General features: G+C 51.8%; 1 protein-coding gene across 4 annotated transcripts in view; it reads left to right on the forward strand.

Moving 5' to 3' along the window:
• Positions 1 to 25,226, forward strand: part of Kcnq1 (potassium voltage-gated channel subfamily Q member 1) — a 332,782-nt gene that overhangs the window by 20,612 nt on the left and 286,944 nt on the right. For 3 of the 4 annotated variants that reach the window (XM_021633740.2, XM_060383057.1, XM_060383053.1), the window contains exon 2: positions 19,417 to 19,507. In XM_021633740.2, the coding sequence (XP_021489415.1) occupies positions 19,417 to 19,507 (91 nt within the window). Of the gene's footprint in view, positions 1 to 3,638; positions 3,646 to 19,416; positions 19,512 to 25,226 lie in introns of all 4 variants that reach the window. The other variant, XM_060383061.1, reaches the window with a different exon arrangement.

Genomic DNA, 25,226 nt, shown 5'->3' on the forward strand with positions numbered 1-25,226 from the left:
CTTGAGAAAATCACAGTGCGGGCATTGTCTGGACCTGCTTTTTGAAGCTCAGTGTACATTAGTACGGGCCTTGCCTTTCCACTGTGGTCTTGATGTAGGTCTTTTGACTCTCTCCTATGGACACCTGGTCTGCTTCCTCACTTACTATTAAAAATAGCACTCTGATGCAAATCCTCACAGTTTGGCAGGAACTCAGGATGGCGGCCTTGGGCATCATCTGCAGGAGACTGATAGGATCAAAGGGTTCCCACGGTTTTATGGCTCTGGAACCCAAAGCCACACTGGCCTGCAGGAAATGCTCTGACCTATCTCCTCCCACCTTGTCAGACATCACTGACTTCCATCTCTAAAGCTGGGGATCACCACAAAACACTTCACCAATTTGATGAAGCAAAATTAGAATCTCCCGGTTTGAAGGGATGACTCAGTCAGAGAAGTGCTTCTGAAGACCGGTGTTTGATCCTCAGTTAATGTGTAAAGTGCTGAGGGTAGTGGGCCTTGATATCTCAGCTCTGGGGATACAGAGACAGGGAGGAGTCGGTCACTGGCCAGCCAGCTTCACCAATAGACTAAGGAGAGACCCTGTCTCTAAGGAGAGAGCCTGTCATTATAACATTCTGAGGATGATGCTCAAGGTTGTCCTCTGGCCCCATGCACACTTGTGCAATGCACCCACACCCACATACCTGAGTATGCACACATGTGTACCTGTGCACAATTTAGAAAAAAACAAAACTAAACAGAATCTCATTGACTATAGTGGCACGTGCCTTTAATCTCAGCACTCAAGAAGTAGAAGCAGGTGGATCTCTATGCATCTGAGGCCAGACTGGTCTACATAGCAAGTTCCAGGCCAGCCATGGCTACATAGTGAAACTTTTTCTCAACAAAGAAACATAAAACAAAAACCCTCGTTCAGTGAAGGAGCACTCTTGATGTTCTGCAGCCTCATGTGGTGTTCATCATCACTCCACTGCCCTCCCAGTGGGCCCCTGGACTTGTGGGGAAGCTGAGGTAAATGAGGCAAGGGTGTTGTCCTCCTGAAAAGGATAGTTCAGAGAGCAGAGACACAGACAGATGTGCAGTGTACAGTGCATCCGCCAGAGAGAGGCAAGACCCCTGAGAAGCCAGACATAGGGATGAGCCGAGAGGGAACCAAGTATCCTTGAGGAAGGTGGTCAGGGGAGTCACCTCCACCTGAGTCAGTAGAGGGGGTGAGCCATGCCCTGTTTGAAAAAGGCTACCACATGTGCAAAGGCTCCGTGGGATGAGCTTGACACTTTGGAAGCAGCAAAGTTCCGGGGCTGAAGCAGATGAGCTGAGGGAGAGATGTGGAGCGAGGAGAGGAAGGCGGTGGTGAAGATGGACCACTGGGCTGTGGCTCAGACCACTAAGAAGCACTGTCAGCTTAAGTAATGGTTGAGAAGCATCCCGAGATGTTTCTTGCCTTTTATTTTGAGATAAGCTTTGGCTTGAGAATGTTCCAGGACAGTGTAGAGTTCCCCAGCTGCCCCTATAGTCTCAGCAGATTACATCATTTGGTCACGTGACTGAAACCAGGAATTGTCAGTAAGTGACAACTGAATCCCTGGCTTTATGCCATCCCACTGAGAATGCATTTTTTTCTCTCTCTTTTGTGCTTGCCACATCATACTGGTTTCACATCTGCCTTGTCTCCTGTCACTTGTGGAAGTTCTATCTTTGTCTCTCATGACCTTGGCATTTTGAGGAATGCCAGCTGTTGCGTCCCATGCCTTCAATCTGAGGGACTCTGTGATCAGAGGAGCGCTAGTGTGGGTCCCAGGAGTGTATCAGAGCAGGGCTGCTGGACTGTACCAATGTCCTCACAGGTCACTTTGACCTTGGCTGCCCGGTGGAGGCTGCTGTGCCATTTACTTACCCTCAGAAACCATCTTGGGGCAGTTATCGCCAGACACGCAAATTCCCCTTCGTCAGGTTGACATAGAACTTCTGTAGATCTCATGTATTTTATTTTAGATTTGTTTTGTGCATCTGAGTGTTTTCCTGAGTGTGGTGTATCTGTGTACTGCCTGTATGTCTTATGCCTTGTAGAAAAGGGCATTGGATCCCCTAGAACTGGAGGTCTGTGCTGTCTCTCCTGTCCCTCTCGTGGGCCCTGCCTGTGAGGTTCTTTCTGGAGTGTTTGCTGAGCAGGGCATCTGTTTCCCAGTTTTGGGGTGTTTCCTAAGAACCTTCTAATTACTTTCCCTAGGTTGATTCATATCAGTATAACATACAGGTACTTATTTCATGGCAAGCATGTCAAGGCTGTTGTTTTTGATATTTGTTCATTTATTGTTTTGATTTGAGTTTTGTTATTTGGTTGAGGTCCTCTCTCTCTCTCTGTGTTTGTGCTATAATTACATGTGGTATATGCACAAATGTGTAGAGGCCAAAAGAAGACAAGGGATGGTGCCTGCCCTGTCACTCTCCACCTTATTCCTTTGAGACATAATCTCTCACCCACCCTGGAGCTAGACTGGTGGATGGTATAGTCCTATGATCCTCCTGCATTTACCCCTCCCCCATAGCACAGGGTGTCATGGACTCACGTGACCACTCCCACCTTCCTATGTGGCTGCTGGGATCAGAAGTCAGGTCCTTATGCTTACACAGCAAGAACTCCTACCCGTGGATCCATCTCTCTGTCCCTGTGGGTTTTATTTTGGTTTTGGTTTGAGAGAGAAGAGAGAGTCTCAGGTATTTCAGGTGGGACTCAAAATTTGTTTGACCTTAAACTTCTGCTCTCCCTGTCTCCATCTCCTGAGTCTGAGATGATAGGGCATACCACCATGCCCAGCTGTGCATTGTTTATCTTTGTTGTTCAAATCTTGTGGCTTTGACATCCAGGTCTTTATATATATATATATATATATATATATATATATATATATATATACCAATTTATTTACTTTTACTTTATGTGCATTACTGTAAAGATGTCAGATCTCTGAAGTTACAGACAGTTGTGAGCTTCCATGTGGGTGCTGGGAATTGAACCTGGGTCTTTTGGAAGAGCACACAGTACTCTCATCCAGGTCTTTTTTAGGTCACTGTCTGGTAACCCTTTAGGCCACATGGTAACCCTGGTTTTTGTTGTTGTTTGTTTAAGCTGGATGTTCTCACTTCCTCCTAAGGCTGCAGACTCACCTGGGATTTTCTCTGAGAGCTAGTTCCTTGAAACCCAGTCCTCTAAAGTCAAGCTTGCAACACCACCCCCAATGCTTCGTGTGATCACCTCTTCGGTGGAGACAATGCTGCTGTGTGCCTGCCATCTTTCCCTCTGTGTCCCTTTCCTGGATGCATGTATACCCACATGGCTTCATACTGGTGGCTCAATTCCAGCTCCTCAAGGCAAACTTTTTCAACTATAAAGCATCTTCTTCCCGTAGTATGAATAAAATCCTAACATGAAGAGTTGCTTGTTTGGTCCCAGCACACACACACACACACACACACACACACACACACACACACACACACATACACTAGTTTCAGGGTTGCCACTTCTCTGGAAACAGCCAGGAGGGTGGGTGGGCACCCAGTGTCAGTGTGCAGCTCTTCTGTCATTAGCATCAGTGCTCCCTGCATCCCTGCAGTGGCTCAGCTCAGGTTAGGCTTCCTGTCCCCTCCCCTGTGCTGTGGCCTAGGTGGGTGCTTGTCATGGAGCTGCATTGGCCTGAGGTGGGTGGTTCATTCTGGTGTCCCATCCTGAGTGAGTTCAGGGCTTGCTGATTCGGGGACATAAGTAAAGGAAGTGAGACACCCATGGTGAAAGGTGCTCAGAACTCTTTCACCTGCCCTCCCATTCCCCTGAACACCCCTAGTCTCCTTGCTGTAGTTTGCCTTTCCTGTAGCTGTCATACACAATGGAGTGTGTGTGTGAGTGAGTGTGTGTGTGTGTGTGTGTGTGTGTGTCTTTCACATGCATGATTGGTACTCGAAGAGGTCAGAAGAAGGTGTCACAGCCCCTGGATCTGGAGTTACAAATGGTTTTGAGCACTGTGTGGGAGCTAGGAACAAAACCCTGATCTTCCGAGACAGCAACCATTTCTCAACTGCTGAGTCATCTCTCTAGCTCCCCCTTACCAGGTTTTGTGGTGGTAAAACACGCATAAATTTACTGTCTTCACCTGAACTGACTACTTTTCTCATCTTTGCTTCCCAACAGGAAGCAGCATGCAGCAAGAAGGGTCTGTTGTGGCTCGTGGTTTGAGGGGATACCATCCATCATGATAGGGAAGGTGTGGCTAGAGGGAGCCTGAGGTTGTTCGTTCACATCCTGGTGGAGCTGCAGACAAGACAGGATGTTAGGCCAGGCTATAAGCTTCAAGGCCCACACCCCAATGACTCACTCCCTTCAATGCGTCTTCACCCCCTAAAGGTTCTAAACTTTTCCCAAACGGCACCACCTGGTGGGGATTGAGTGTTTAAACACGAGAAGCTATGGAGGGCATTTCATAACCACCATCGTTATGACATACATCCAACACTGTGTCATCACCACGGTACCCAACTCCAGAACTTTCCATCCTCCAGACTCAAACCCTGGCCCCCACGAAAAGCTGACTTACTAGCTTCTCCCCACTCCCCCACCCCGCATCCCATCCGGCTCTCTGCCTCTGTGGATCTAACGCTAGGGACCTTGTCCCAGCAGAGTCACATAGTGCGTGTCATGTGACTGGCTCAGTTCACCTAACAGTTACTTCGAAGGCTGCTTTGTGCTGTAGCCTGTGGCTGGGCTCCTGTCCAAGGTGAGGACAACTCACAGTCCACACCACACTGTGCCTGTCTCTCCAGTCCCCCCACTTAAGTTGCCTCTGTCAGGGTAAACTCAGATGCCAAGTGTCTTCCTCTGTGTCTTCTGTGTGTCACCTCTGGAGAAAGAGTCAAGTTGGGCCATGTTTAAAATCAGCTGGTTTTTTGTCTTTTGAGATTGGATGTTAGTCTGTTTATTCCAGATACAAAGCCCTTATCAGATCGAAGATCTGAAAAATCTCTCATTTTGTTGATACCGCCTTTTGCCACACAACGTTTAGATTTTCATGAAGTCCGATGAGTCTGGTTTTTCTTTAATGGACCCCGCCTTTGTGTCAGATAAGGAAATCATTGCTAAGTCCAATATCTTTTGTCCTAGGCTTTCTTCTAAGGGATTGGCAGTTTTAGGCCTTACACGTAGGTCTTTGGTATGCTGTGAGGTGCAAGAGGGCAACTATCTTGTTTTGCATGTGGGGTCCCAGTTTGCCCAGCACTACCTGTCAAAGAGACAGTGACTTGCTTTCGGTCTCTGTTTTTATTGGTTGTTATTGCTTATATTGGCTTATAGAGATCTACCATGATCTACCTAGCACTTTGGGGTGTGCATGTTCTCCTCTATGTGGGCAGTTAGGTTTTTCTAAGAGCTGCCTTGTTGCACAGCACAACCTCGTGCATCATATTTATCTGGAGTGTTTGGATAGTGTTACAAAATACAACTGTGTAGGTGCATATCTGTATGGTGGTAATAGTGTTACAAAGTCTAACCTTACAGGCACCCATTTGGGAGGCTGAATTCTGCTGACCATCTTTGAAGACTGCTCCGCAGATCTGAAGCAGCTTGGAGATGAGTGCCCTAGCAGTGAATCCTGGGATAAGCATCCTGTGTGTTAGGCAGAGGATGAAGATAGCTGGGAGGCCAGTAGGTAGGACTCCACAGAGTATGACTTGAGCTGTATCTAAATAGCCTTGAGGACCCTAGAGGATGGCCCCAACCCTCCTGCTTTCCAGGTTGTACACGAGAGATAGGCAGGTGTAGTTTCCCACAGGACTTAAGAAAGGCTATGAAGCATTGATTGTTCAGTGACGACCCTAATATATGCCTGGTATGCACAGTCGTGAACCATGAAGGCAGAGCTGCAGTGGGGAGAGGGTCATGGAGGAAGGCACACAGCAGCAGCAACTGTGAGTCATGTCCCCAAAGGGGTGTGAGCAGCAGTCTGAGAAAGCTTCTAAATGGTGACTTGTAGGTTTCTTAGGGAGGGTCTGACCTTATACTATTGGAAACATACCTTGGAGGAAAGAAAAACCTCCAAAGGTTGTTGTTTCTATTTTGCTTGCAGTATATATGCTCCTGTGCACATGTGTGTGCATGAAAGGCAGAGGTTGGCATCAAAATTTCCCACTATCATTCACCACCTTATTTTTTGAGAGAGGGTCTCTTTTGAACCTGGAACCCGTTCGGTTTGATGAGCTGGCCAGGGAGCTCTTGGATCTCTTCTGTCTCTGCCTCTCCAGTGCTAGGATTATAGGCGTACCCCAGCCATCTCTGGATTCCTATATGGGTGCTCAGGGTTTGAACTTAGGTTCTCATCCTTGTGTGGCAAGTGCTTAAAACCCTGAGCCATGTTGTCAGCCTTAAAGGTTTTTATTTTAGCAGCATGTTTTCACTAACTTGGCTTAGAGAAGGGGGCTGATGAGAGCCCAAGGCCCCATTCCAGTTATATCCTTTCCTCTATTCCATATTCAGGATCAGTGTCAGAGCCTCCCTTGTAGGATGAGGACCCTCAGCCTGAAGGAGATCTGTGCACAGTGGCTATTACTAAGTCACTGTCCCACTCCTGCCTGGGAGACCAGTCACGCCCTCCTGCCAGACTTATTAGCCATTCCTCGCTTTGAAGGCTTTGTGGCTAGGGTGGTCCTGCAGAGGGCCATTCTGTCAAGCCTTTGGAAGCCCCCAGAGCCTCAGGGACAGGGAGGAGGCCCTGATGTGAAGTATGCCTGGCCTCATCCTCAGCTCAATGCAGGGAGGGAGCTGCGGCTCCCTGAAGGATACTTGGGTTTCCCTGGAGAGGGCACAGGTCAGAGCAGAGTGTGGTAGCCGAGGAAGAGGCTCAGGAAGTGAAGTGTGTCCTGGCCAGACAGAGGAGGAGGAAGTGGGATGGCTTCCTGAGAGGAGCCTCCAGAGACTGCTCCGAGTGTTACTCCAGTGTGATGATAGAAACCCAGGGTTCAGTATTTGCCACATGCCAGTTGGGCCAGGGTCCTTCCAGGGCCATGCCACTCAGTTCAATCAGCCCGTCTGTACATAGTCATTTGGGCCTCATGGCCTTCAAAGTTCATGGTTCTGCAGTGACTCCTGTCTGTCTATCTATCTATCTATCTATCTATCTATCTATCTATCTATCTATAGCCTGCGGCGGGCACAAAATGCCTTGGGCTGCTGTTTGCCTGCTTTCAGTCCCTGGGAATTTGCATCTGAGGGTGTCATTTGGAATCTAGGTTTTTGGCTACTGACCTCCAGCATGTGTCTTAGGCATGTCCATTCCTCCTCTTTAGGGCTCTGCCAAGTCCCTCCCTCTGCTTTAGTGCCCACCATATCAGATGCCATGTTTGTCCCTTGAGAGTGAGCCGAGATCAAGGGTGGGGAGGACCTTACTTCCTCAGTCTAGTGAGCTCTCAGCTGTCTGGAAGCAATGCTGCAGGACCCTAGTAGAACAATGGGGCTGGGTTGGGTGGCTGGTGAGAGTAGAAGGGCTGGGATGGGGCAGCAGCAAGGGTTGGTGGGGCTGGCACAGGACAGTGGCTGATGGCTAGGGACCAATAGTTTCCAACTGCCCTGACCTGTGAGTCAAGGGACAGATAGGTAGGTAGGGCAGTGGGTGTGGCCTGGTTGGCTCCCAGAGGTATCAGTGGCTATGCAGAGTGTGGCTTGGGGTTGGACTTGAAGGGCAGTGGCAGATGGGTGGCATTTCTATGATTGGTATCCAGGGATACTGTATGTCTGGTGCGTCTCCTTTGACATTTGTGATACCCCATATCCTGTCCCTCCGTTTCTGTCCTCCATCCTTCCCTTCACATCTTTCTCTCCCATCCCTGTAGCCCTATGTTCATATCACTCACCCCTGTGGCACGTTCACTGTACTTTCTTATACTCTCACAGGGAAGCCCTGTCCATGTGGGATGTTGCATGGCCACAGCATATGACTGTCGGGGACACTGTCCCAAACAATCCTGAGGTCTTCTGTCTTGTGGTCAATAGTGCAGTCACCTGCCAGCAGCTCAAGCCTTTCCTGTACCTCAGGAGAACAGTCCCATTGATGGGGTGCTACCTGGGGCTGTGTGGTTGTTGAGGCTGTGCGGAAGTAAATGTGACCACCTTGTTTATGGTCACCAGAGGCTTTTCTTGATCCAAGTCACTTGGGCAACCACAGTAGGGATCCGGGAAGTGGCTGGCACTGAGGCAGGGTTTCAGGAGGCTGAGGATCCCGGCTCAGGAAAAAGTCTGTGGTCACCCTGGGCCTCCAGTCTAGCTGGCTTTTAGTGAGAAGGAGGGGCCCTCAAGGAGAGAGCCACAGAGCTGAGTGGGTTTGGGGCCATCAGGTCTCCTGAGCCATGAGACATGGCTGCAAGGACCCAGGATACTTCCTCTTGGTCCCAGTATGTAACTCCAGGTCACCTCTGACCAAGGCACCAAGATCACTCACACAACATCAAGGTTAGGGTCTGTTAAGTGGAAGTGACAGGTGACAGGTAGGTCCCCTATACCAAGGAGAAGTAAGCCACCCGTGCCCAGCAATGTACTTGGTCCTCACAGAGGCCCTTACCAGGAGGGGCAGAAGCTGCTGAGATCTGATTCTGGTCACCTCATTCTCTGGTCTGGCTGCTCTCCCCCTCTGAGCCTGAGTTTTCTTCTTGGCAGGAAGCTGGCCTGCCAGGTGTCTTCCATATCAGTGCCGAATGCTCCCACCAAGCTGAGTGTGCATGGTTCTGACCTTCTGCCTGAGCCTCCCGCTGGGCCATCTGTTCCAGCACAAGCCTTGTTGGCCTTTGGGGGAATCCAGGGCTTTGGATCAGCAGGGTCAGGATGAGTGGGCTGTGAGCAGGACACTTTGCCTCAGTAGCTTCCATTTTTGCCACCCAGGAAACAGGAATCTTGGTGTCCACCCCTCATGTTGATATTTTGCATAAATAGGGTCCGAGCTAATTGCTATGAATCAACTCACAGGACAGTGGGACTGGCAAAACTACAGTCTGAAGGTGGCTGGGAGCTCCACTTGGCTCCTGTGTCCAGTCTTGAGGTCATGTTGCTTCACACACACACACACACACACACACACACACACACACACACCCAGAAGCCTTGGTACTGGTCTGGTCTTCTGGTATTCTGCTGGTTGGGTGAGGTCTATGTTGTGTTCAGCTCGGCTTCAGGCTTATCCGTTTACAACAGTGGAGCTCTACCCCATGTCCCAGGCTGAGGTTTAGAGCCAAGAATTAGATGCCATGCCATGCTTGTCATGAGAGCAGTTAGGGTAGATTCTCTCCCCCAGATTCCTCAGAGCTCAGTTTCTCTAGGCAGTCACACTAAGAACATTGTCTGCTGCCCAGTGGCTTCTGTCCTTTCTGAGGGGACATCTTTGCAAAGTAGCTCTGGGGAGCTGGGTGGACTGTAGCTCAGTTGCTCCCTGGGCCTGATTTCCTCGTGGCTGTCCCTCCTAGTGACCCATTGCAGGCTGCCACTGTTTGGTGTCCTTGTTTGCTCTCTGGTGCCCTCTGCTGTCAACATCTCTGAATGTCACTTTAACTCTTGCATAGGCAACATTTCAGGTCCTTCTGAAGTGTGGGGGTTCCAGCAGGAAGCAGATCTGAACTGAGGGTGTAGGTGAGCAGATCCATTCACCCACCCTATCCTAAAGGAGTCCATGTTCTCTTTTTAGTTTCCACCTCTGGAAAACCCTCTACCACATGTCTTACAAGAGAGTAGGGGAGAGGGTTAAGGGGACTGACCCTGCCTAGCTGGAAGCATTGGCTGCTCCAGGCCTGTGATCCTCCCATTTGGAGGGGCTTCTAGGGGTCACACCACATCATCTCAGCCACCCTGTACTGCCCTCCTCCAGCTGATCAGAGTGTTGGCAGTGCCCAAACCCTGCAGAGACAACTGTGGCTGCCTGTTCCTGGAGTGGGTGGTAGGTCACACCTGGCCACTTTTGCCAATTCTCTGGCCTTGAGTCGCCCTCATAGGCAAGGCCCAGCTCCCCCTTGTCATGGCCACAGTGTTGGCTCACCTCACTGAAGGTTTTAACCAGAGAAGACAGTGGAACCTGAGCCAGCTTTAGCCAGGGCTGCTGGCCACATGCCCTTGGCGACATCTTATTCAGAGCCCAGAGCTGTTGATGCCATTATTAGAATATTTATGGTGTGGCTGAGGTTGGGCACCATGCGACAAGGGGGTTGATTGGCATGACAGTCCCCTTTACTGGGCACAGACAACTGCTGAGCAGTGAGAATGTGTTTCTGCTGCCCTGTGGAGGAAACTGAGGCTCAGCAGTTGCACGACAGAAATTCCTTAAAGCCTCTAAAATGGGGTCCATAAGACAGCAAGAAAGACCTGACCTTGCTGCAAAGAGGGAATTTCCCAAATAAAGCCAAACTATGAGAATGTAGACACATGCGGGTGTCTGTCTAGTTGTGGGAATATGTCAGCCCAGTGAGCTGCCTACCACTCCTGAGCAGGCAGTGCCCAGTTTCCTCCAGGGAGACTTGAGCCAGATGAGCCTGCTGGTCCAGAACTGTCCCGGGTAGAGACATCTCCGTGAGACAAGGATCATGTCCAAGTGGGAAGCGTGTATGCAGGTGGTTGTGGGCCCCACCTCACACTAGAGAACCATGGATGCCTCCAGCTGACAGGTCCCAAGGCTGTGCCATGCAAGCCTGTCCCCACCACACATTCTAAATATAGTCACTAAGGCATCTTATCACGGGGCCTAGGGGAACAAAGCTGGGTATGGCCGACATCCCAGGGACACAGCACTCCAGTACTGACTGGCCCTGGCCACCTTGGGTCCCTAGAAGAGTGGTATGCCTCCATATTCACAGGCCACTGGTTCTCTCCTGAGCACTCAGCCACCCAGCGGTGACAGCTCTGGGCCCTGGGGCTATGGGCTAGATCACTGCCTTTTACCAGGCCACTGGCTGCTTTTGCTTCCCCAGCCCTTGCTTGGAGGGCCAGGTGTCTGGCTCCTGGCTCCTGGCTCCCCCTCTGGGGTGTGGCTTTTCTGGAGGTGGGAGGAGACCTGGGATGCTGCGTACCCAGTTCTCACTGACTGCTGAGTGCTGTGGGACTTTGGGAAGGGCACAAACCCTCTCCGATCTTCCCTTTTTAATCCCGTGAATAAAAGACAAGCTACCTTTAGGTACCTCCTTGAGTTGACAGGAAGACATGGGTTCCTAGGAGGTTTATTTCTACCTTCCCATACCTAAGGCCCCTGGAGCCACGGTAGCCTGCTGGGAGGACCCAGACTTGTTTGCCAACTGAATTTTTGAGTCTGGACCCACGTGGTACCATCCAGCTGGGGTAGCCCAGGAGTTCTCACAAGTCTGGAAGCCAGCTGCTTCAGGGCGGGTGCCAGCTGCTCCAGGCCAGGTGAGGCTTTTTCTGTTCCCTATGTCTGGTCCATCAGTGTACCCACAGGGCTACAGATCTTCAGACACACACTCCCCACCAGCCTGTCAAAGAGTTGCTGAGATAGAGGTCAGCACACTGTCCACTACAGGTTCCCCAAGCCTCAGATACAGCCACTAGCCCAGAGGGGCTGCCATGCTCCTAGGTCTTCCCTTCAACCTTGGCCACTGCTCCTACCTCCCTGTTATGATCACATTATCTGGGCACACATTCCCCCTTCAAGCCCTGTCCTATCCCTCTAGTGCTCCAAAAAGGTGTGTGTGTGTGTGTGTGTGTGTGTGTGTGTGTGCGCGCACACGCGAAGATGGCTGGTTAACCCCTTGCCAAGGATGGTCTTCATCTCTCAGTATGCTAACCTAGGAAAGAAGGACTGGGGTGTTCCCTGAGGGTGTAAGTGATGGTAGGGTGACACCCTTGCCTATTCTTGGGACTCTGCTTGAAGTTAAGTTTAAGATTCTGAGAGCTGGGGTAAATTATGAGCCGAGCTGTGGGACTTAGGCTTGGGGCTGCTGCATTGCCTGTCATGTGACTTGGGAGGGACCAAGCTCCTCTGGGTCCTACATGGTGGTGCTACCGGGTGTGGGGGTCCAATGCCAGGTGCTGCTCTGGGTGCTAGGGGTTGATCACACTGGGTCCTAGGGAGGGACTCAAAAATGAAAAAATATCTTCTGATTGCTCCTTAGCAGTCTAGCTGAAGGGAGGGTGGCCATGGAGTTCCATTGACTTCGAGGCCTCTATCGATGCAGCTCTCAGAAGGGCAAAGTGGGGGACTTGAACCATCAGGCCCTGTGCTTGTCCGAGGGTATGATGGGGTGGGGATACAGTCTGCTCTAACTGTCAGTGTTATACCTGTCAACTGGAGACAGCCACCATACCATGGACACTCATCTGCTCATGACTAGTGCCTATGGCTTGGTTAGCAGCAGGTGTGGGCTCACTGTGTCTTGCACTGACCCAGTTCAGAGGCTGTGAAGGGCTTGGCTGAGCTGGAGAGGTGGAGCAGGTGGCTGAACAGGTCCCATGGAAGACAGCCTGAGACCTCCTCTCAGCTTAACAGTTGCTCAGTCACTCAGCAAACATTCTATGCACACAGTGTCTGTGGCCTGGTGCTGGTCTTTCAGAAGGTGTACCAGTCAGTGGGCCCCTGTTGGGGACTATGGGCTTCTCTGCTGGTAGGGGAGGTTTTCCAGCCATCAGTGGGATGGAGGACACCAGATGTAGACACCTGAGAAGGAGAGCCATTCATTTCTCAGGACTCCAAGATGCCTGAGCTTGCTGCCTGGGTGTGAGGACACAGTACACTGGGGTACACTGGAGGTGTCTACCCTGTGACCCAGGAGAGAGTACATAGGCATGGGGCTTGTGGGCTCAGCAGAGCCAGGTGGATGCTTTTTTGGGCTTTCTGGGCCAGATCCTGGGGAGAGCATGAATTGGGGTTAGGAGATGAGGCAGGTCTCTCAGTGCTGGGGTGGAGTTAATCTCCTGATAGTTTTGCACTGTTCAGATCAGCACATTTAGGGCCTGCTGAGACACTGGGTTAGTAACCTTACCTCCTCACTGGCAAGGTCACCACAGATAGTATTTCCTACCAGAAGCTTTTAATGACATGAAGTGTGGCCTGAGCCAGGCCTAGAAAGGTCTAAAGCCAGTGTGACCTCAGGGAATAAGCAGTGGCTGGCCAAGGAAAATTTCAAGCCTGGGAGCCCTGTCCATGGGCAAAGACAACAGACTGAGGCCAGGCCCATCAGTGAGTCAGGCAGAGGCTGACCTTGTATAGGGCTGAGATGTGTGGGCTGCACAGTTGGTTTGGGCCTCCCCGAACTTTCACACATAGCATCACCCACCCACAACATGCAAGCCTTATGTAGCCCAACACAGCTATGGATGAGGTTCCCCCACAAAATCAGAAACTTATTTAAAACTTTACAAGGTTTCATTTCGCTTATCAGTTCCACAGTTCTGTGTGGACTTTGTAGATGACACTATGATGCCACAGTGTCAAAGGGTTGAACACCAGTAAGCCTATATGCACTTGGGTTCAACTGATTCTGATGTTTAAGAATTCATGATCTCTTGAGAATCACTGTTGAAGGTTGGCTTGATGTAGCTTATACGATGATCCCAAAGGCCTCAAAGATGTCCTGGAAGCTTCATGTAGAAAAAGCTCTTGCACTGAGGATGTGAGAGGGAGGCCACCATCTTGGGCTGTCTCGGACACACCAAGCCAAGATCAGCTGTCCTTCCGGAAGGTGCCCAGTGGGATCTGAGAGAAAAGGAGGTGGCCATCCAGACGAAGGAGGTGAGGTAGCCAAGGATAGCACTTGGAATGAGATGGCTCTCCCATTCTGAGCAATATAACCTGAGCATCCAGCCTGAGGGCGCTCTCTCTCTCCATGCAGCCCCGTGTGTGTCCTATACAGAGTTGGACCTTTAGTCTCCCCACAGGTGGCTATATCTTGTTGTCCCCAATCCAGAGACTTCTGGAAATACATAGGTGGTCTGAGCCTGAGACCAGCCATCACTTACCTGTGACTCCTCACACCACAACTTCTTCTACCCAGAGCTTAGACAAAGGAAAGTAGGCCCAGCCTCTGGCACATCTTGGGCCTTCAGCGTGCACTTGAGGCGTATCCCTTCAGGAAATGGCCTGGCTTAGGCTCTACACTGAGCAGCATGTGGGAGGGGCTGTCATGAGCAAGCAGCAGCCTTGAAGTCTTCCTGGCAACTGTATTCAGCTGGCAGTTGCTGTTGGTACCATCCCATGTGCTGATCTTTCCTGGGATAGCCCTACGCCTGCTGTCGCCTCTAGAAGTCCAGTATCCCAGGACATGCCACATCCAACCTGCAGCTGGGAGTCCATGCGACGCTGAGGGCGGGTGGTGGGCACTGAGTGAGTAGGGCTTCCCTTCCCAGGCAGCGTATGTGAGGGGTAGTGTGGAATCTTTTCAAGTAATTCCCTGGGGAACAAAAGCAAACTCCCCTAGACACGGCTTAGGGCTCATGCATCAGGAATTTTTTAGTCTGTGGGTGTTGTGACTGCAAAGGCTCATGGTACCTTTGATTTTTTAGTTCAGCCTAACAAGCTGGCTGACTGTTTTTTTGGCCTGTAGAGAGCTGTCCCCAGGGGGCCTTTGAGTGTTAATAGCTTCAGTTACAGCCCATGGCCAGTTCCATTGTCAAAGCCATTTGCTTGGTTTCTTTCTTTTTTAATTTGTATGTGCATGTATGCGTGCATGCGTGCGCGTGCACCCATAGAAGCCAAACAAGGGCACTGAATCCCCTGAAGCTGGAATTAAGGGCAGTTGTGAGCCACACAGCATGGGTACTGGGAACTGAAGCGGCAAGAGCTTTTGGCCCTGGAACAGTCTCTCCAGCCCCTGTTTTTTTTTTTGTTTTTTTGTTTTTTTTTCTTAAATCTATTTTAGTTGTGGTGAAACACAAGGGCAGACTGTGCCTGTGCGTATATGTCAGCAGTATGACGCTCACTCACAGAATGTATAGCTGCTCCCACCATCCACCTCCAGAACTTTCTTTCATTTTAGACGGAAATTGTTCTCAGCATCTGGCACCGTTCTAACTTTTGTCTCTGCAGATCTAGCAACTCCAGGGGCCTCGGAGGAGAGGCATCCTGCAGTGTGTGTTCTCTTGTCCCTGGCTTATCTCAGCAAGTGTCTTCAAAGTCCACCCATGTCTAGTACTGTTTTCTGCATGACACCCCTGCCCCAGACAAATAACACTTTTGGGGCACATCACACTGCTATCATGTATGCAGATACAAAACTTAAAAAGTCTTCTGAGATGTTTCAGTGCTATGCTTTGGGTCCTGGAAATTTAGTGAGGGCTAAGCTGAAGGTCCCCCTCTCTGGAATAGACACTGTGCTATTTGCATGTATAGAGCATGGCCTTCCTCAGCGGGATGATTAGGTGCTGTGGGCTGGGGACAGTCTGAGCGAGTCTGAGCGAGTCTCGGTGCTCAGGGGTCTAGGCCCAGCCAGTACTGGCCTCTCTGTTACTTGGTCAGGGGCTTAGCATATATGGAGGAGATCTCCGAGTCATAGTCCCAATTTGCCATAGCTGGCCTGTCCATGTTCCTGTCACTGTTCCTTGTACCTTCCTGCTTTCAGCTGGGACAGCCACGTGGTGCTGGTTGGATGCCATGTTCTTGTGTTCCCAGGGCACCTGGGCACAGAGATATTGAAGTGATGTCTGATAAGGGATTGGACGTCCCTCAGGGCTGGACTGCGGTCACAGCTGATGGGTTTGATTCGGAGAGAGTGGAACAAGCAGGACATTGTTTCTAAGGACCTTCTGTTTCATACCCTGTACAGTGAGCCTCCTAAGAGCATGCTAGTCTGTGTCCAGGGACACAGGCATTTCCCTGGGCCTCAGTTTCCCTTGCTGCTGGGGGAAATGGAAAGGGCATCTCATGGTAGCGTGACCTTGGGGTCCTGAGGTATGGAGGTAAGGTGGAAGGATGATGACTGCCCTATAGAAGCAGGAGGGGGTGCTGTGGGCAGCTGACCCATGAGCTCTCCAAAGATAGGGACCCTTGATGTGGCCTCTCTGAGGCTTCTAGCCCCACCCAGGGCAAGAACAGATAAAGTAGCAAATAAGATAATGCTTATTTTATCGAGAGTAGATAATGAATAAACTGCCGTATAACCCTTTCTCGGGCAGCACAATGTGTTCAAATATTTGAAGAACTGTTTAGCTTTCGGAATACTCAAGGCTAAAGAGCAGCCAGCACGTGGAGGCAGATTGCCACTATTGTCCCCAGCTCCAAGGTTCCTGGTTAGGTCATCATGGGCTGGCTCTGGTGGGTGTGTTGCCTAGCCCCTGTCAGCCTCCTGGAGCACTTTCTGTCTGCACTAGGGATTTACCTTCTCTGCACCTCTACCCCAGGATTGGTCCATGACCTTTCCTACTGCAAGGGGGGTAATCAGGGGGTAGGGGGCCTTCCACACAGCCTTCTTGTTTTGATACCTTCCTTCCAGGCTGTTGGAATTTTCCACCCACAGGCTGCAGCTGCTGCCCTCCTGGGGCCGGGAGCCTCCTGCAGACATGGGCAGAGTGGCCTATGACAGCAGTTCCTCTGTGGCTTATTTGAAGGTCTTTGTTCCCTTGCTACACCTAAGCTCTCTGGTCCTTGAGTGCCTTAGCACTCCTGGACCATTCCATCCCTGAGTGAAGGCTACTGAGGGCTTGAAAGACCAATTTGTCAGCCTAACAGTGAAAGAATCGAAAGTCCGATTAAGAGATGTGTCATTGTCACCTGCACGATTCAAGCTGAGCGGCCCTAGGAGCCCCAGGAACCTCAGAAATAGCAGCTGGATTCTAGCTCGGTGACACTGTGATCTGTCAGAGTCTTGCGGCACTGGTGCAACTCTCTGTCAAGTCCTGGCCAGGTGACAAGTGAGTGGACCTGACCACACAGGTGGAAGACTGTGGGAGACTTTTTGACATTGGGCCTTAAGGTGCTCAGCGTACTAGGTAGTTTTCACCATACCTTTGCTTGTGTGATGACACCAGAAGCTTGAGAGATATTCAAAGACCTTGAGGTAAAGTCACCCCCTCACTTCCAGGTGATGAGCCCCTGAGGTGTGTGCATTGTGCCGCAACCCACAGCTCCATGCGGGGATGGCCCTAAGTTCCCACTGTGCCAATGGGAAATCTGAGATGGGGGCCCTCTTAATCACTGTAGAGGGGCAGCCAGAAGGGACTGCACATCTTTATGCTGCTCCCTCCCTGGCTCCATGTGTAACCAGTGGTTGGGGTGGAGTGTCTAGTCTACTCTCTGTTGTCTAGAGATGGGCCCAACCCCACTTCCCTGCCTGCTGCGAATCAAAACAAAACACACCCAGGATTAGTGAGGCCCCACTGTGTGAGGAGTCAGTCCTAAGAAAGAACAGAGCGTAGCTAGTGAAGAACTGAGTCTCCAGAAGCCAAAAGGGCCTCAGAAAGCAGTTGGGGGATCCATGGCTGAGAGTCAGACCTCTCTCTAGCAGGCCTGGATAGAGGCCTAGCCCGTGGATGGATAGCAGAGGGACTCTCCCCTAACCCAGTGTTTGCTGTGTCCACACAAAAGCCAGGGCTTCCTGAAGCCCCATGTGGCTTGTTCATCTTACAGGGGCTTCTATGGACCAGTGTCATACAGTTATAGTCCAGGAGACAGCCGTGGAGGTAACAATCAGCATGGTCACCACTGACTAGGAAGAACACCACTGGGGGACCTAGGAGGACCGGGACATCTCATCATGCTGCTCTGGGAGGGTCCTCAGGGCTGAGGCCATGTGGACAGTGGCCATGAGGAAACAATCTATGGGAGCAGCACTGGGTGCCAGGGTCAGAGAGGCTGGCCACTGCCAGAGCCCTAGGCCTATGAGGAATGCGTGGTTGTAGAGAAGGCATCAATCTGGGGAATAGCAAGGGCCGAAGCCCACCCAGGGGTTCTGCTGGGGCCAAACCAGGTGTGTGCTCCAGGTGAGCATCCAGGTGCCCTGCCTGGAGGCAGAGAAGTGACAGCAGGACCTCAGGTGAGTAGGGAGGGACAGGGAGCCAGGACTGGGTTCACTGCTGTACCACACTAGGCATGACGTCGGGGAGACAGAGGTGGTGGAGTTGGCATCTTGGCTGGGGCGAAGAGGAGGAGATGGAAGGGGAGGAGGGAGAGCATGAGGGGGCTTTGATGTGCTCTGTATCAGGGAGCAAGTGGGCATGACAAAGAAGTGTCTGTCATGGGGGGGCATAGTAAGATGTGGCTGCAGGCTTTGACTTGGCAGAAAAGGTAGAAGGAGGGGGCAATGGAGGTGGTCAGTGGGGCCTTTGAGTCTGTCAGTCTTCCATGCCTCTCCTGGCAGCTGCAGAGGCCAGGAATGGCTAGAATCAGTCTTGAGAGGTTCAGGAGACCCTAGCTGTGCCTCCCTCCCTCCCTCCCTCCCTCCCTCCCTCCCTCCCTCCCTTCCTTCCTCCCTCAGGAAACTCTGTGACTGAGTCAGGCTACCGTTGCTGTGTGGCCCCTGGGAGGCTGAGGCTGGTGGCCTGGGCCTTACATACTGGGAAAACCTGATACAGGATTGGTGGAAGGTATGTGGGTTCCTTGTTGAGGGCAGGGGTCTGTACTGGGGCCCTGATGTCTCTGTGTATGGCTTCTGTCTGCCCCTCTGTGGCCTTGGGACAATGTGTCAGCTACCCTACTTCTATTCTGATCCCCAAGAACATGCCACGAGGGCATGTAGAGTTTCTGAGGGACCCCCAAATTATCTCCCTATCTACTACCCTGTCCCCCAAGTGGGGGCAACTTTGAAGGCCACCTTGGGTGGTGACACCTAGGAATGGATAGTTCAATGGAAGGGAAACTTATCTTTTCAGTGCCCTTGGAATCAGAGCAGCAGCAACTCTGTTGTGTGATAGCTGTGCCTGTTAGGTTCCCACAGGGCACAGGTCCAGGATGTGCTCAGTCCTTCTTTCTTGGGTCTTCCCATTGGCTAAGGGACTATATATACCCTTCTGCACTCATCGGGGTGAAGGCTCCCAGTTTATGAAAACAGCTCTTTTTGAGCTTCAGTTATGCACCAGTGTTCTCAGACATTCTGAGGTTGGACCATTGAGCCTCCTAAGAGACCCTGACCATTGTCCCCTTTCCCAAGGCCATGACCACCAGCCTGTGTGCCATTCCAGAATAGTTAGGTGACAGATGATCTTGAGATGGGGATGGGTTGGTCACATATTATAGCATTTTCAAGGTCTGTGTACATAGAAACACCAAATTGGGGCGGGAGGGGGGTGTCAGTCCTCACGATGATAAATGGTTTCTATTCTATGGACCTCATGTTTGAATGTACTAGCTGAAGGATGCCTGGGGTCAGCTCTAAAGGTCTTTCATGTGGGGTGTTGGTTGAGAGGGAGGCGGCAGGGCAGCTGGACCAGGCACTGACCCTATGTCCCCTGTCTCACAGCTTCCTCATTGTTCTGGTCTGCCTCATCTTCAGCGTCCTGTCCACTATTGAACAGTATGCCGCTCTGGCCACCGGGACTCTCTTCTGGATGGTATGTAGGCACCCAGGGACATCAGTAAATATCATCACTGCAAGTGGAAGAGGTGAAGGAGGGCTGGGGAGAGTAGAGCCACCTACCCCTGTTCTCCACCACGTTGGAACCGGGGTATCAGACAGAGCAATTCCCCTGCATCCATGCATACTAGGCCCTTGGGCTGTGTGTGGAAGGGCAGGAAGAAGAGAGAGGCCTGGAGTTGTTACTCAGAAGGGCCTTTGCATGGGGAACTTCTGAACTGGGCCTAGAGGAAGGACAGACAGGAGGACATAGGAACAATGGCGCCGAGGGGTGGTGGGTGGGGGCCAGTGCCTAGGGCTGGTGATTCTTGGGTGTGTTATTGATGACTCATGGGCCCTACAGGTATCCCAGCCCAGACTCTAACTAGTCTCTGTGGCAGGCCCTTCCGTCATCCCCTGTATCATTTCTAACAGGCCTGGCCTGTTACGAGGCTTGTGGTCCTTGTAGGCACCACAAGCACCTTGGCACACAGCTCCGGTCGGTCGGTCTCCCTCTCTGTAGGCCAGGCCTAGAGAGACATCATCTCACCCATGTGCCTTGTCCCAGCATAGAGCAACATGTGGGAAGTTTGAGGAATGGAATTGTCAAACACCAGGGTCCACTCACTGTACGGGGGGCTTGGGGACTGTCCTACGTGACCCACATACTGTGAGAGCTTAGAGAACTGTCTTTGATGACTCCACAGTTTGTGAAGGGCATGGAGAGTGTTCTGTGTGACCCTATACTCTGTGAAGAGCCAACTGTGCCTTCAGGGTACCCTGTTGTTAGTGAACCCATATGCTTTGAGGGGCTGAGGGACTGTTTATCTAGCAGCTATGAGCCCCTGAAACAGGGCCAGGGTTGGATATTGCAACTGAGGCAGACCCTGTCCTGGCAGGGCACTTAAGAGCCTGGGGACAGTTGCTGTGAGGTAGAACACCCCATGTATAGCCATTCACTGCTGGCCAGGCATAGAGCCACGTGTCTCTCAGAAGCAGTGCTGATGGAGTTATGCGGCCGCTGGGAAAGTGGGTGGAGGCCAAAATGTCTGGGACTATGTGGACAAGATGCTGACAGGTGGTGAAGCCCAGAAGGGTGCAACCTAGTGTCTTTCTGCTTGAGTGCATTTGTGGTTTCCTCCTGGGGTGGGATGTTCCTGACCCTTACAGGGAACAAGGAGTACAATCAGCTGCCCTTCACCGTCTACGCAGTGGGCCTTAGGCGTTTCTCAGTGATAGCTCCACAGCCTCTGTCAGCTGGGTGGCTTGTCCTTGCCGGGTCTTGAAGAATCACAGTGATAGGCGCTCAGCGACACCCACTTTCTTATGTGTCAGTTCTGTCTTTCCTTTATCGCTTCTAGATCTTGAGCCACAGGAAATATCATTTTCCTGGGTTGTAGAGGTCTCCGGCCTGAATGTGACGTTGTCTTCTCCACGTTTGAGTAGTCACGTGATAATGCTTTGGCAGTCTCCAGGAAAGTGTGAGGCAGGCACAGCTATGTTCCATTCTTGCCACTCACTCCAAAGCCTCCTTTCCCCCTCCATAGGATGTGTGTCTTTTCTGTGGGCCAAATCAGACATGAGGCCTGTCTGGCAGTACCCAGTTCTCCACAGGTCACTGGAGGCTTCATCTGGCCTGGCTCCTGCACCCCACAGTGGTCTCTGTAGCATATTTCAGGGGCCCCTGGCAACTCCCTTGTTCCCCACTCCCAGCCTCACAGTCAACACATCCAACCCAGGACACACCTGGTACCAAATGTTAACTATATTAGGGGTACCCAAATGGCCGTGGGGCCGGGCAGTGGTGTGCCTGCCTCTGTGGGGGTGTCACTGTGGTTTTGCATGTGGTTTAGGCAACCTGGTAACGTGGACAGTGACAAAGCTGTGATTGGAAGTTTTGGTCACTAGAGGGCGACATCTCTTCTGATGTTCTCAGTGTGGGCCTCAGCCTATAACGTCCTACACTTCACAGTGGTGCCTGTGCCTGGTGCCTATGGCCCCTGGGTTTAAAGTTTGTGTCAGCACCTCAGGCTGTTCCAGAAGCAACATCCAGACAGTACGCCTAGTCCCTAGTTGGTTCCGTGTGGCCTGCAGAATGCTACCAACTCTTAGGTGGCTTCTCTCTTTGATGTATGTGTTGACTGACCTGCCTCAGTTTCCTGGGTGACACTCCTCAGTCTCAGAGCATACTCTTTCATGACCCATCCAATGGAGCTCTTTAATTTGGTCAGGGACTTTTGCGTGACCCTTGTATCCTTTCTTAGAGCCAGCTTAGGTAAGAGGGCCGTGGGTTCCTTAGTCTTCTGTGTGATGCTATCCCTATAGGTTCTTCTCAGAACTGTTCTTTTGCCCACTACAGAACTGTCTGTCACTCAGGTGAGACCAAGTCCCCTGCTATGTTGTGAGAGAACATAGCACTCGCTGCTGTGGGGGATGCCCAGTTTCCTCCCCAAGGGACTAACTAGGTTTCTAGAATCCTTGGCCCGAGACTTGATCTGGAGAGCTTGGGACAGAAGGGCTTGCTGATTCCCTCACTGAGAAAGGGCTGGCTGTTAGAACACTCACCTTGGAGGTCTCCAAGCACATAACTGCATATACGTTCATATGAATGCATCCACACACGCATGTACCCGTGTATTCAAATGGACACATTCCTATATACAGCTGTGTCTTAAGGCAAGAGTGTGTTTTGTCTTAGCATGTGGACATTTACATGTGTTTCGCTTTGTTTGTACTCGTGCCCTCATGTGTATACACACTGTATTGTGTATCTGCATGTGCAGCTAGGTTCACGCCTAAGTGTAGATAGTACTGTATGTTCATGTGTCAACACATGTTCACATGTTTGTGGACCTGTGAATGCACATGCTCCATCTCTCATCTGTTCGCTCCAGACTTGGGGTGTTGATCTCGCCATCCACAGTACCTTTTGGCTTAGGCTCCCTCTCATGGTGGCCTCTGCTGCCTCCCTCGGGCCAGGCTCTTTCTGAGGCCTGTTTGCCATCTGGTGGCTACTTGTAGAATTGTATGCATGGATCCAACAGTCCTAAAGCCAAGGCGGGTGTGGGTGGGACCCTGTGATGGCCACGCCCCCTTCCCCTCTGTGTGAGCAGGTCCCCTCTCCCCAGGCAGCCCCTCCCCAGTCTGCTCTGCTTCCCAGAAGTGGCTCTTTGTCCACCACTGTGAGGGCAGTGACCTCATTACCTCCTTTGTCCCCTTCTCATTCCCTGGACCCTCCCTGCCCCACAACAGCTAGGAAGAGACTTTATAGAACAAAAACCTGAGTGTCCCAGACGCTCCCTGGGTGGTTTGGGATAATTTGCAACTTCTCTCTCATGGGCCTCAGAGTGACACACATTTAAGCACCCCCTCCAGTCTCCAATCCTCCCCTCCCTCCCCATCACTCACAGCCAACTGCCTCAGGACCTTTGCACAAGCACTGTGCCCAGCAGGGTTGCTTCTCTGCTGTTAGGGCTGACCTCTGGTCAGTTCTGCACACTCCCTTCTGGAACATTGCTCTTTTCTGGGCAACCCAGCTCTAATGGGGTTCATGGAGTAGGCTCACATCTCTCTCCTACTTTTCCACTGTGCCAAGGGAGGCTCAACACCCCAGCTGCTCATAGTAGTATGTCTAAAGTAGGATACACAACCCCCTTCTTTTTAAGGGTGTTGTTTCCAGGCATGCCCCATAGGGATACCCCTGAATCTCAGTTTCTCCATCTGTAAAGTGTAGGGATGAGAATCAGCCTCAGTCTTAGCCTCCTCACTTGGATTTCCCGCATTATTTTTAAAGTCTCTTTCTGTCTCTGTCTCTCTGTCTCTCTGTATCTCTCTCTCTCTCTCTCTCTCTCTCTCTCTCTCTCTCTCTGTGTGTGTGTGTGTGTCTGTGTGTGTGTGTCTGTGTACAGTGCCCACAGAAACTAGAAGGGAGTGTGGCAAATCCCCTGGAGCTGAAGTTACAGACAATTGTGAACTGCCCAACATGGGTGCCCAACCAAACTTAGAAACTGCAGAGCCGTGACTCTGCGCCCCACTTTGCTAAGTTCTTAAATGGTATCCTCATCTGCTAGCCTTTAGGCCACATCTTCCAGGGTCTGAACTGGCCACGTCTAATGGCTTACTTCAGAGTCATGACCATCGTGTGTCCCTCCTGGATGTATGGCCCAGGAAAGAAGGGCCTTGAGTATGGGATAATGGTATCTTCCCAGAGGAAACAATGCTTGGTGGGAGGTAAGGAGGAGTCGCTGTTGCAGATGTCTGACACAGCACACACACACCCCCGCCTTACCCCCTGAGGACAGATGTGTCTCAGGCCCAGGCAGATATCAGGGTTATGGATTCCAGGCCTCTGGGGTGAGAACGTCTGTTAGAGCCCCAGGCTGAGGGACACAGTGTAGCATGCAGGTGCTACGTGCGGTGGAGCAGAGTTGGGTTTGAAAAGCAGAGGTGTTTGTTTCAGCCGCTGCCGGGCTGTGGAGACACCAGGTGGCGCTCTAGTCACATGCACTTCCGCAGCTCTTGGGCCCTGCCCAGAGCACTGAGCGCGGGAGCCCAAACCACAGCCTGGGGTGCCCCACGGGGGCCCAGGGCGAGGGAGCTCTGTGAGGGATTCTGGGAGCACATTGGGTAAATGGTGGAGAAGAAGTCACGCGAGGCTGTGTTCCCCAACCCCAGCGCTGTTACTCCTGCCTCAGCGCCTGGCTTTCGCGGTGCCAGAGCCCTGTTATCTCAGCCAGGGCCAAGGAAGCCAGGCGGCCTCCGAGGGATTAAGCATTCTGCTGAGCCAGGCATATTCCGTGGGCCTGAAAAGCTGTTCTTGGAGAAATCTGGGCCCCGCCAGGCCAGGGTCTGGCTAGAACTTTGATCAGGAGTGTTGTAGGTGTATTTGGCCTTGAAACTTGTTTGTGGCCCCAAAGAGGCTGCATCCCCCACCCCCGACTCGGCCTCTGAATCTAGAGTAGGCTGCACGTGCGTCTGTCGACGTGGCACACATGTGTGTGGACGCCGCGTACGTGCTCGTCTGTTAGATGTGCATGCCACCAAACCCACCCAGCCCTGCTTGCAATAGGAGACCCTGGCCAGCCCCAGGTGCAGGGCTGTTTGTTGTCTCTCAAACCTCAGCTTGTTTTCAAATCCCACACAAAGACAGCTGCATTGAAAAAAAGTCCTAGCACAAACTCCAGCTCCAGGAGCCCCACGGCCCGCATACCAGGGAACTGTCCCGCCATGCCTGCGGTTAAAACCCGTGAGCCGCGTGGCCGGAGGCCTGGGGGATGAGGTCATCTCTCCAGTTTCCTCCCTCGCTGTGAGGCTCCCTGGCCCCCGCAGGGGCGACCCACCCCCCTGCAGCTGGACCCTTCCTGGCCCGCCCTGGCTTTCTGTAACTCTCTTGGCAGGCCTCAGTTTCCCACGGGCAAAATGAGATCCCGTGGGCTCTCCGAGTCCTTGAAACAGCCCTTGGTGGGTCCCACTTTCATGTGGAACAAGGTCAGCTCCCTAGGTCCCAGACCCTCGTTCTCACTCAGCAGGGCCTCCTATGTGCGTGCATTCATTTTCACACCCTTTCCTGCCAGTGGAGACTTTACTGGCGTTAAATTCAGCGCCTAGCTCCACGGCTTGGTGCTGCGTCTGGGTTCTGCCTTGGTTTAGTTTGTTTTCACAGTCTATCTGTTGTAGAGAGTGTTCCTATCTCTTGATCTTCCGCTGCCTGGTGTCCT

This window comes from Meriones unguiculatus, chromosome 1, assembly GCF_030254825.1.
Source record: "Meriones unguiculatus strain TT.TT164.6M chromosome 1, Bangor_MerUng_6.1, whole genome shotgun sequence".
NCBI classification, from domain to species: Eukaryota; Metazoa; Chordata; class Mammalia; order Rodentia; family Muridae; genus Meriones; species Meriones unguiculatus.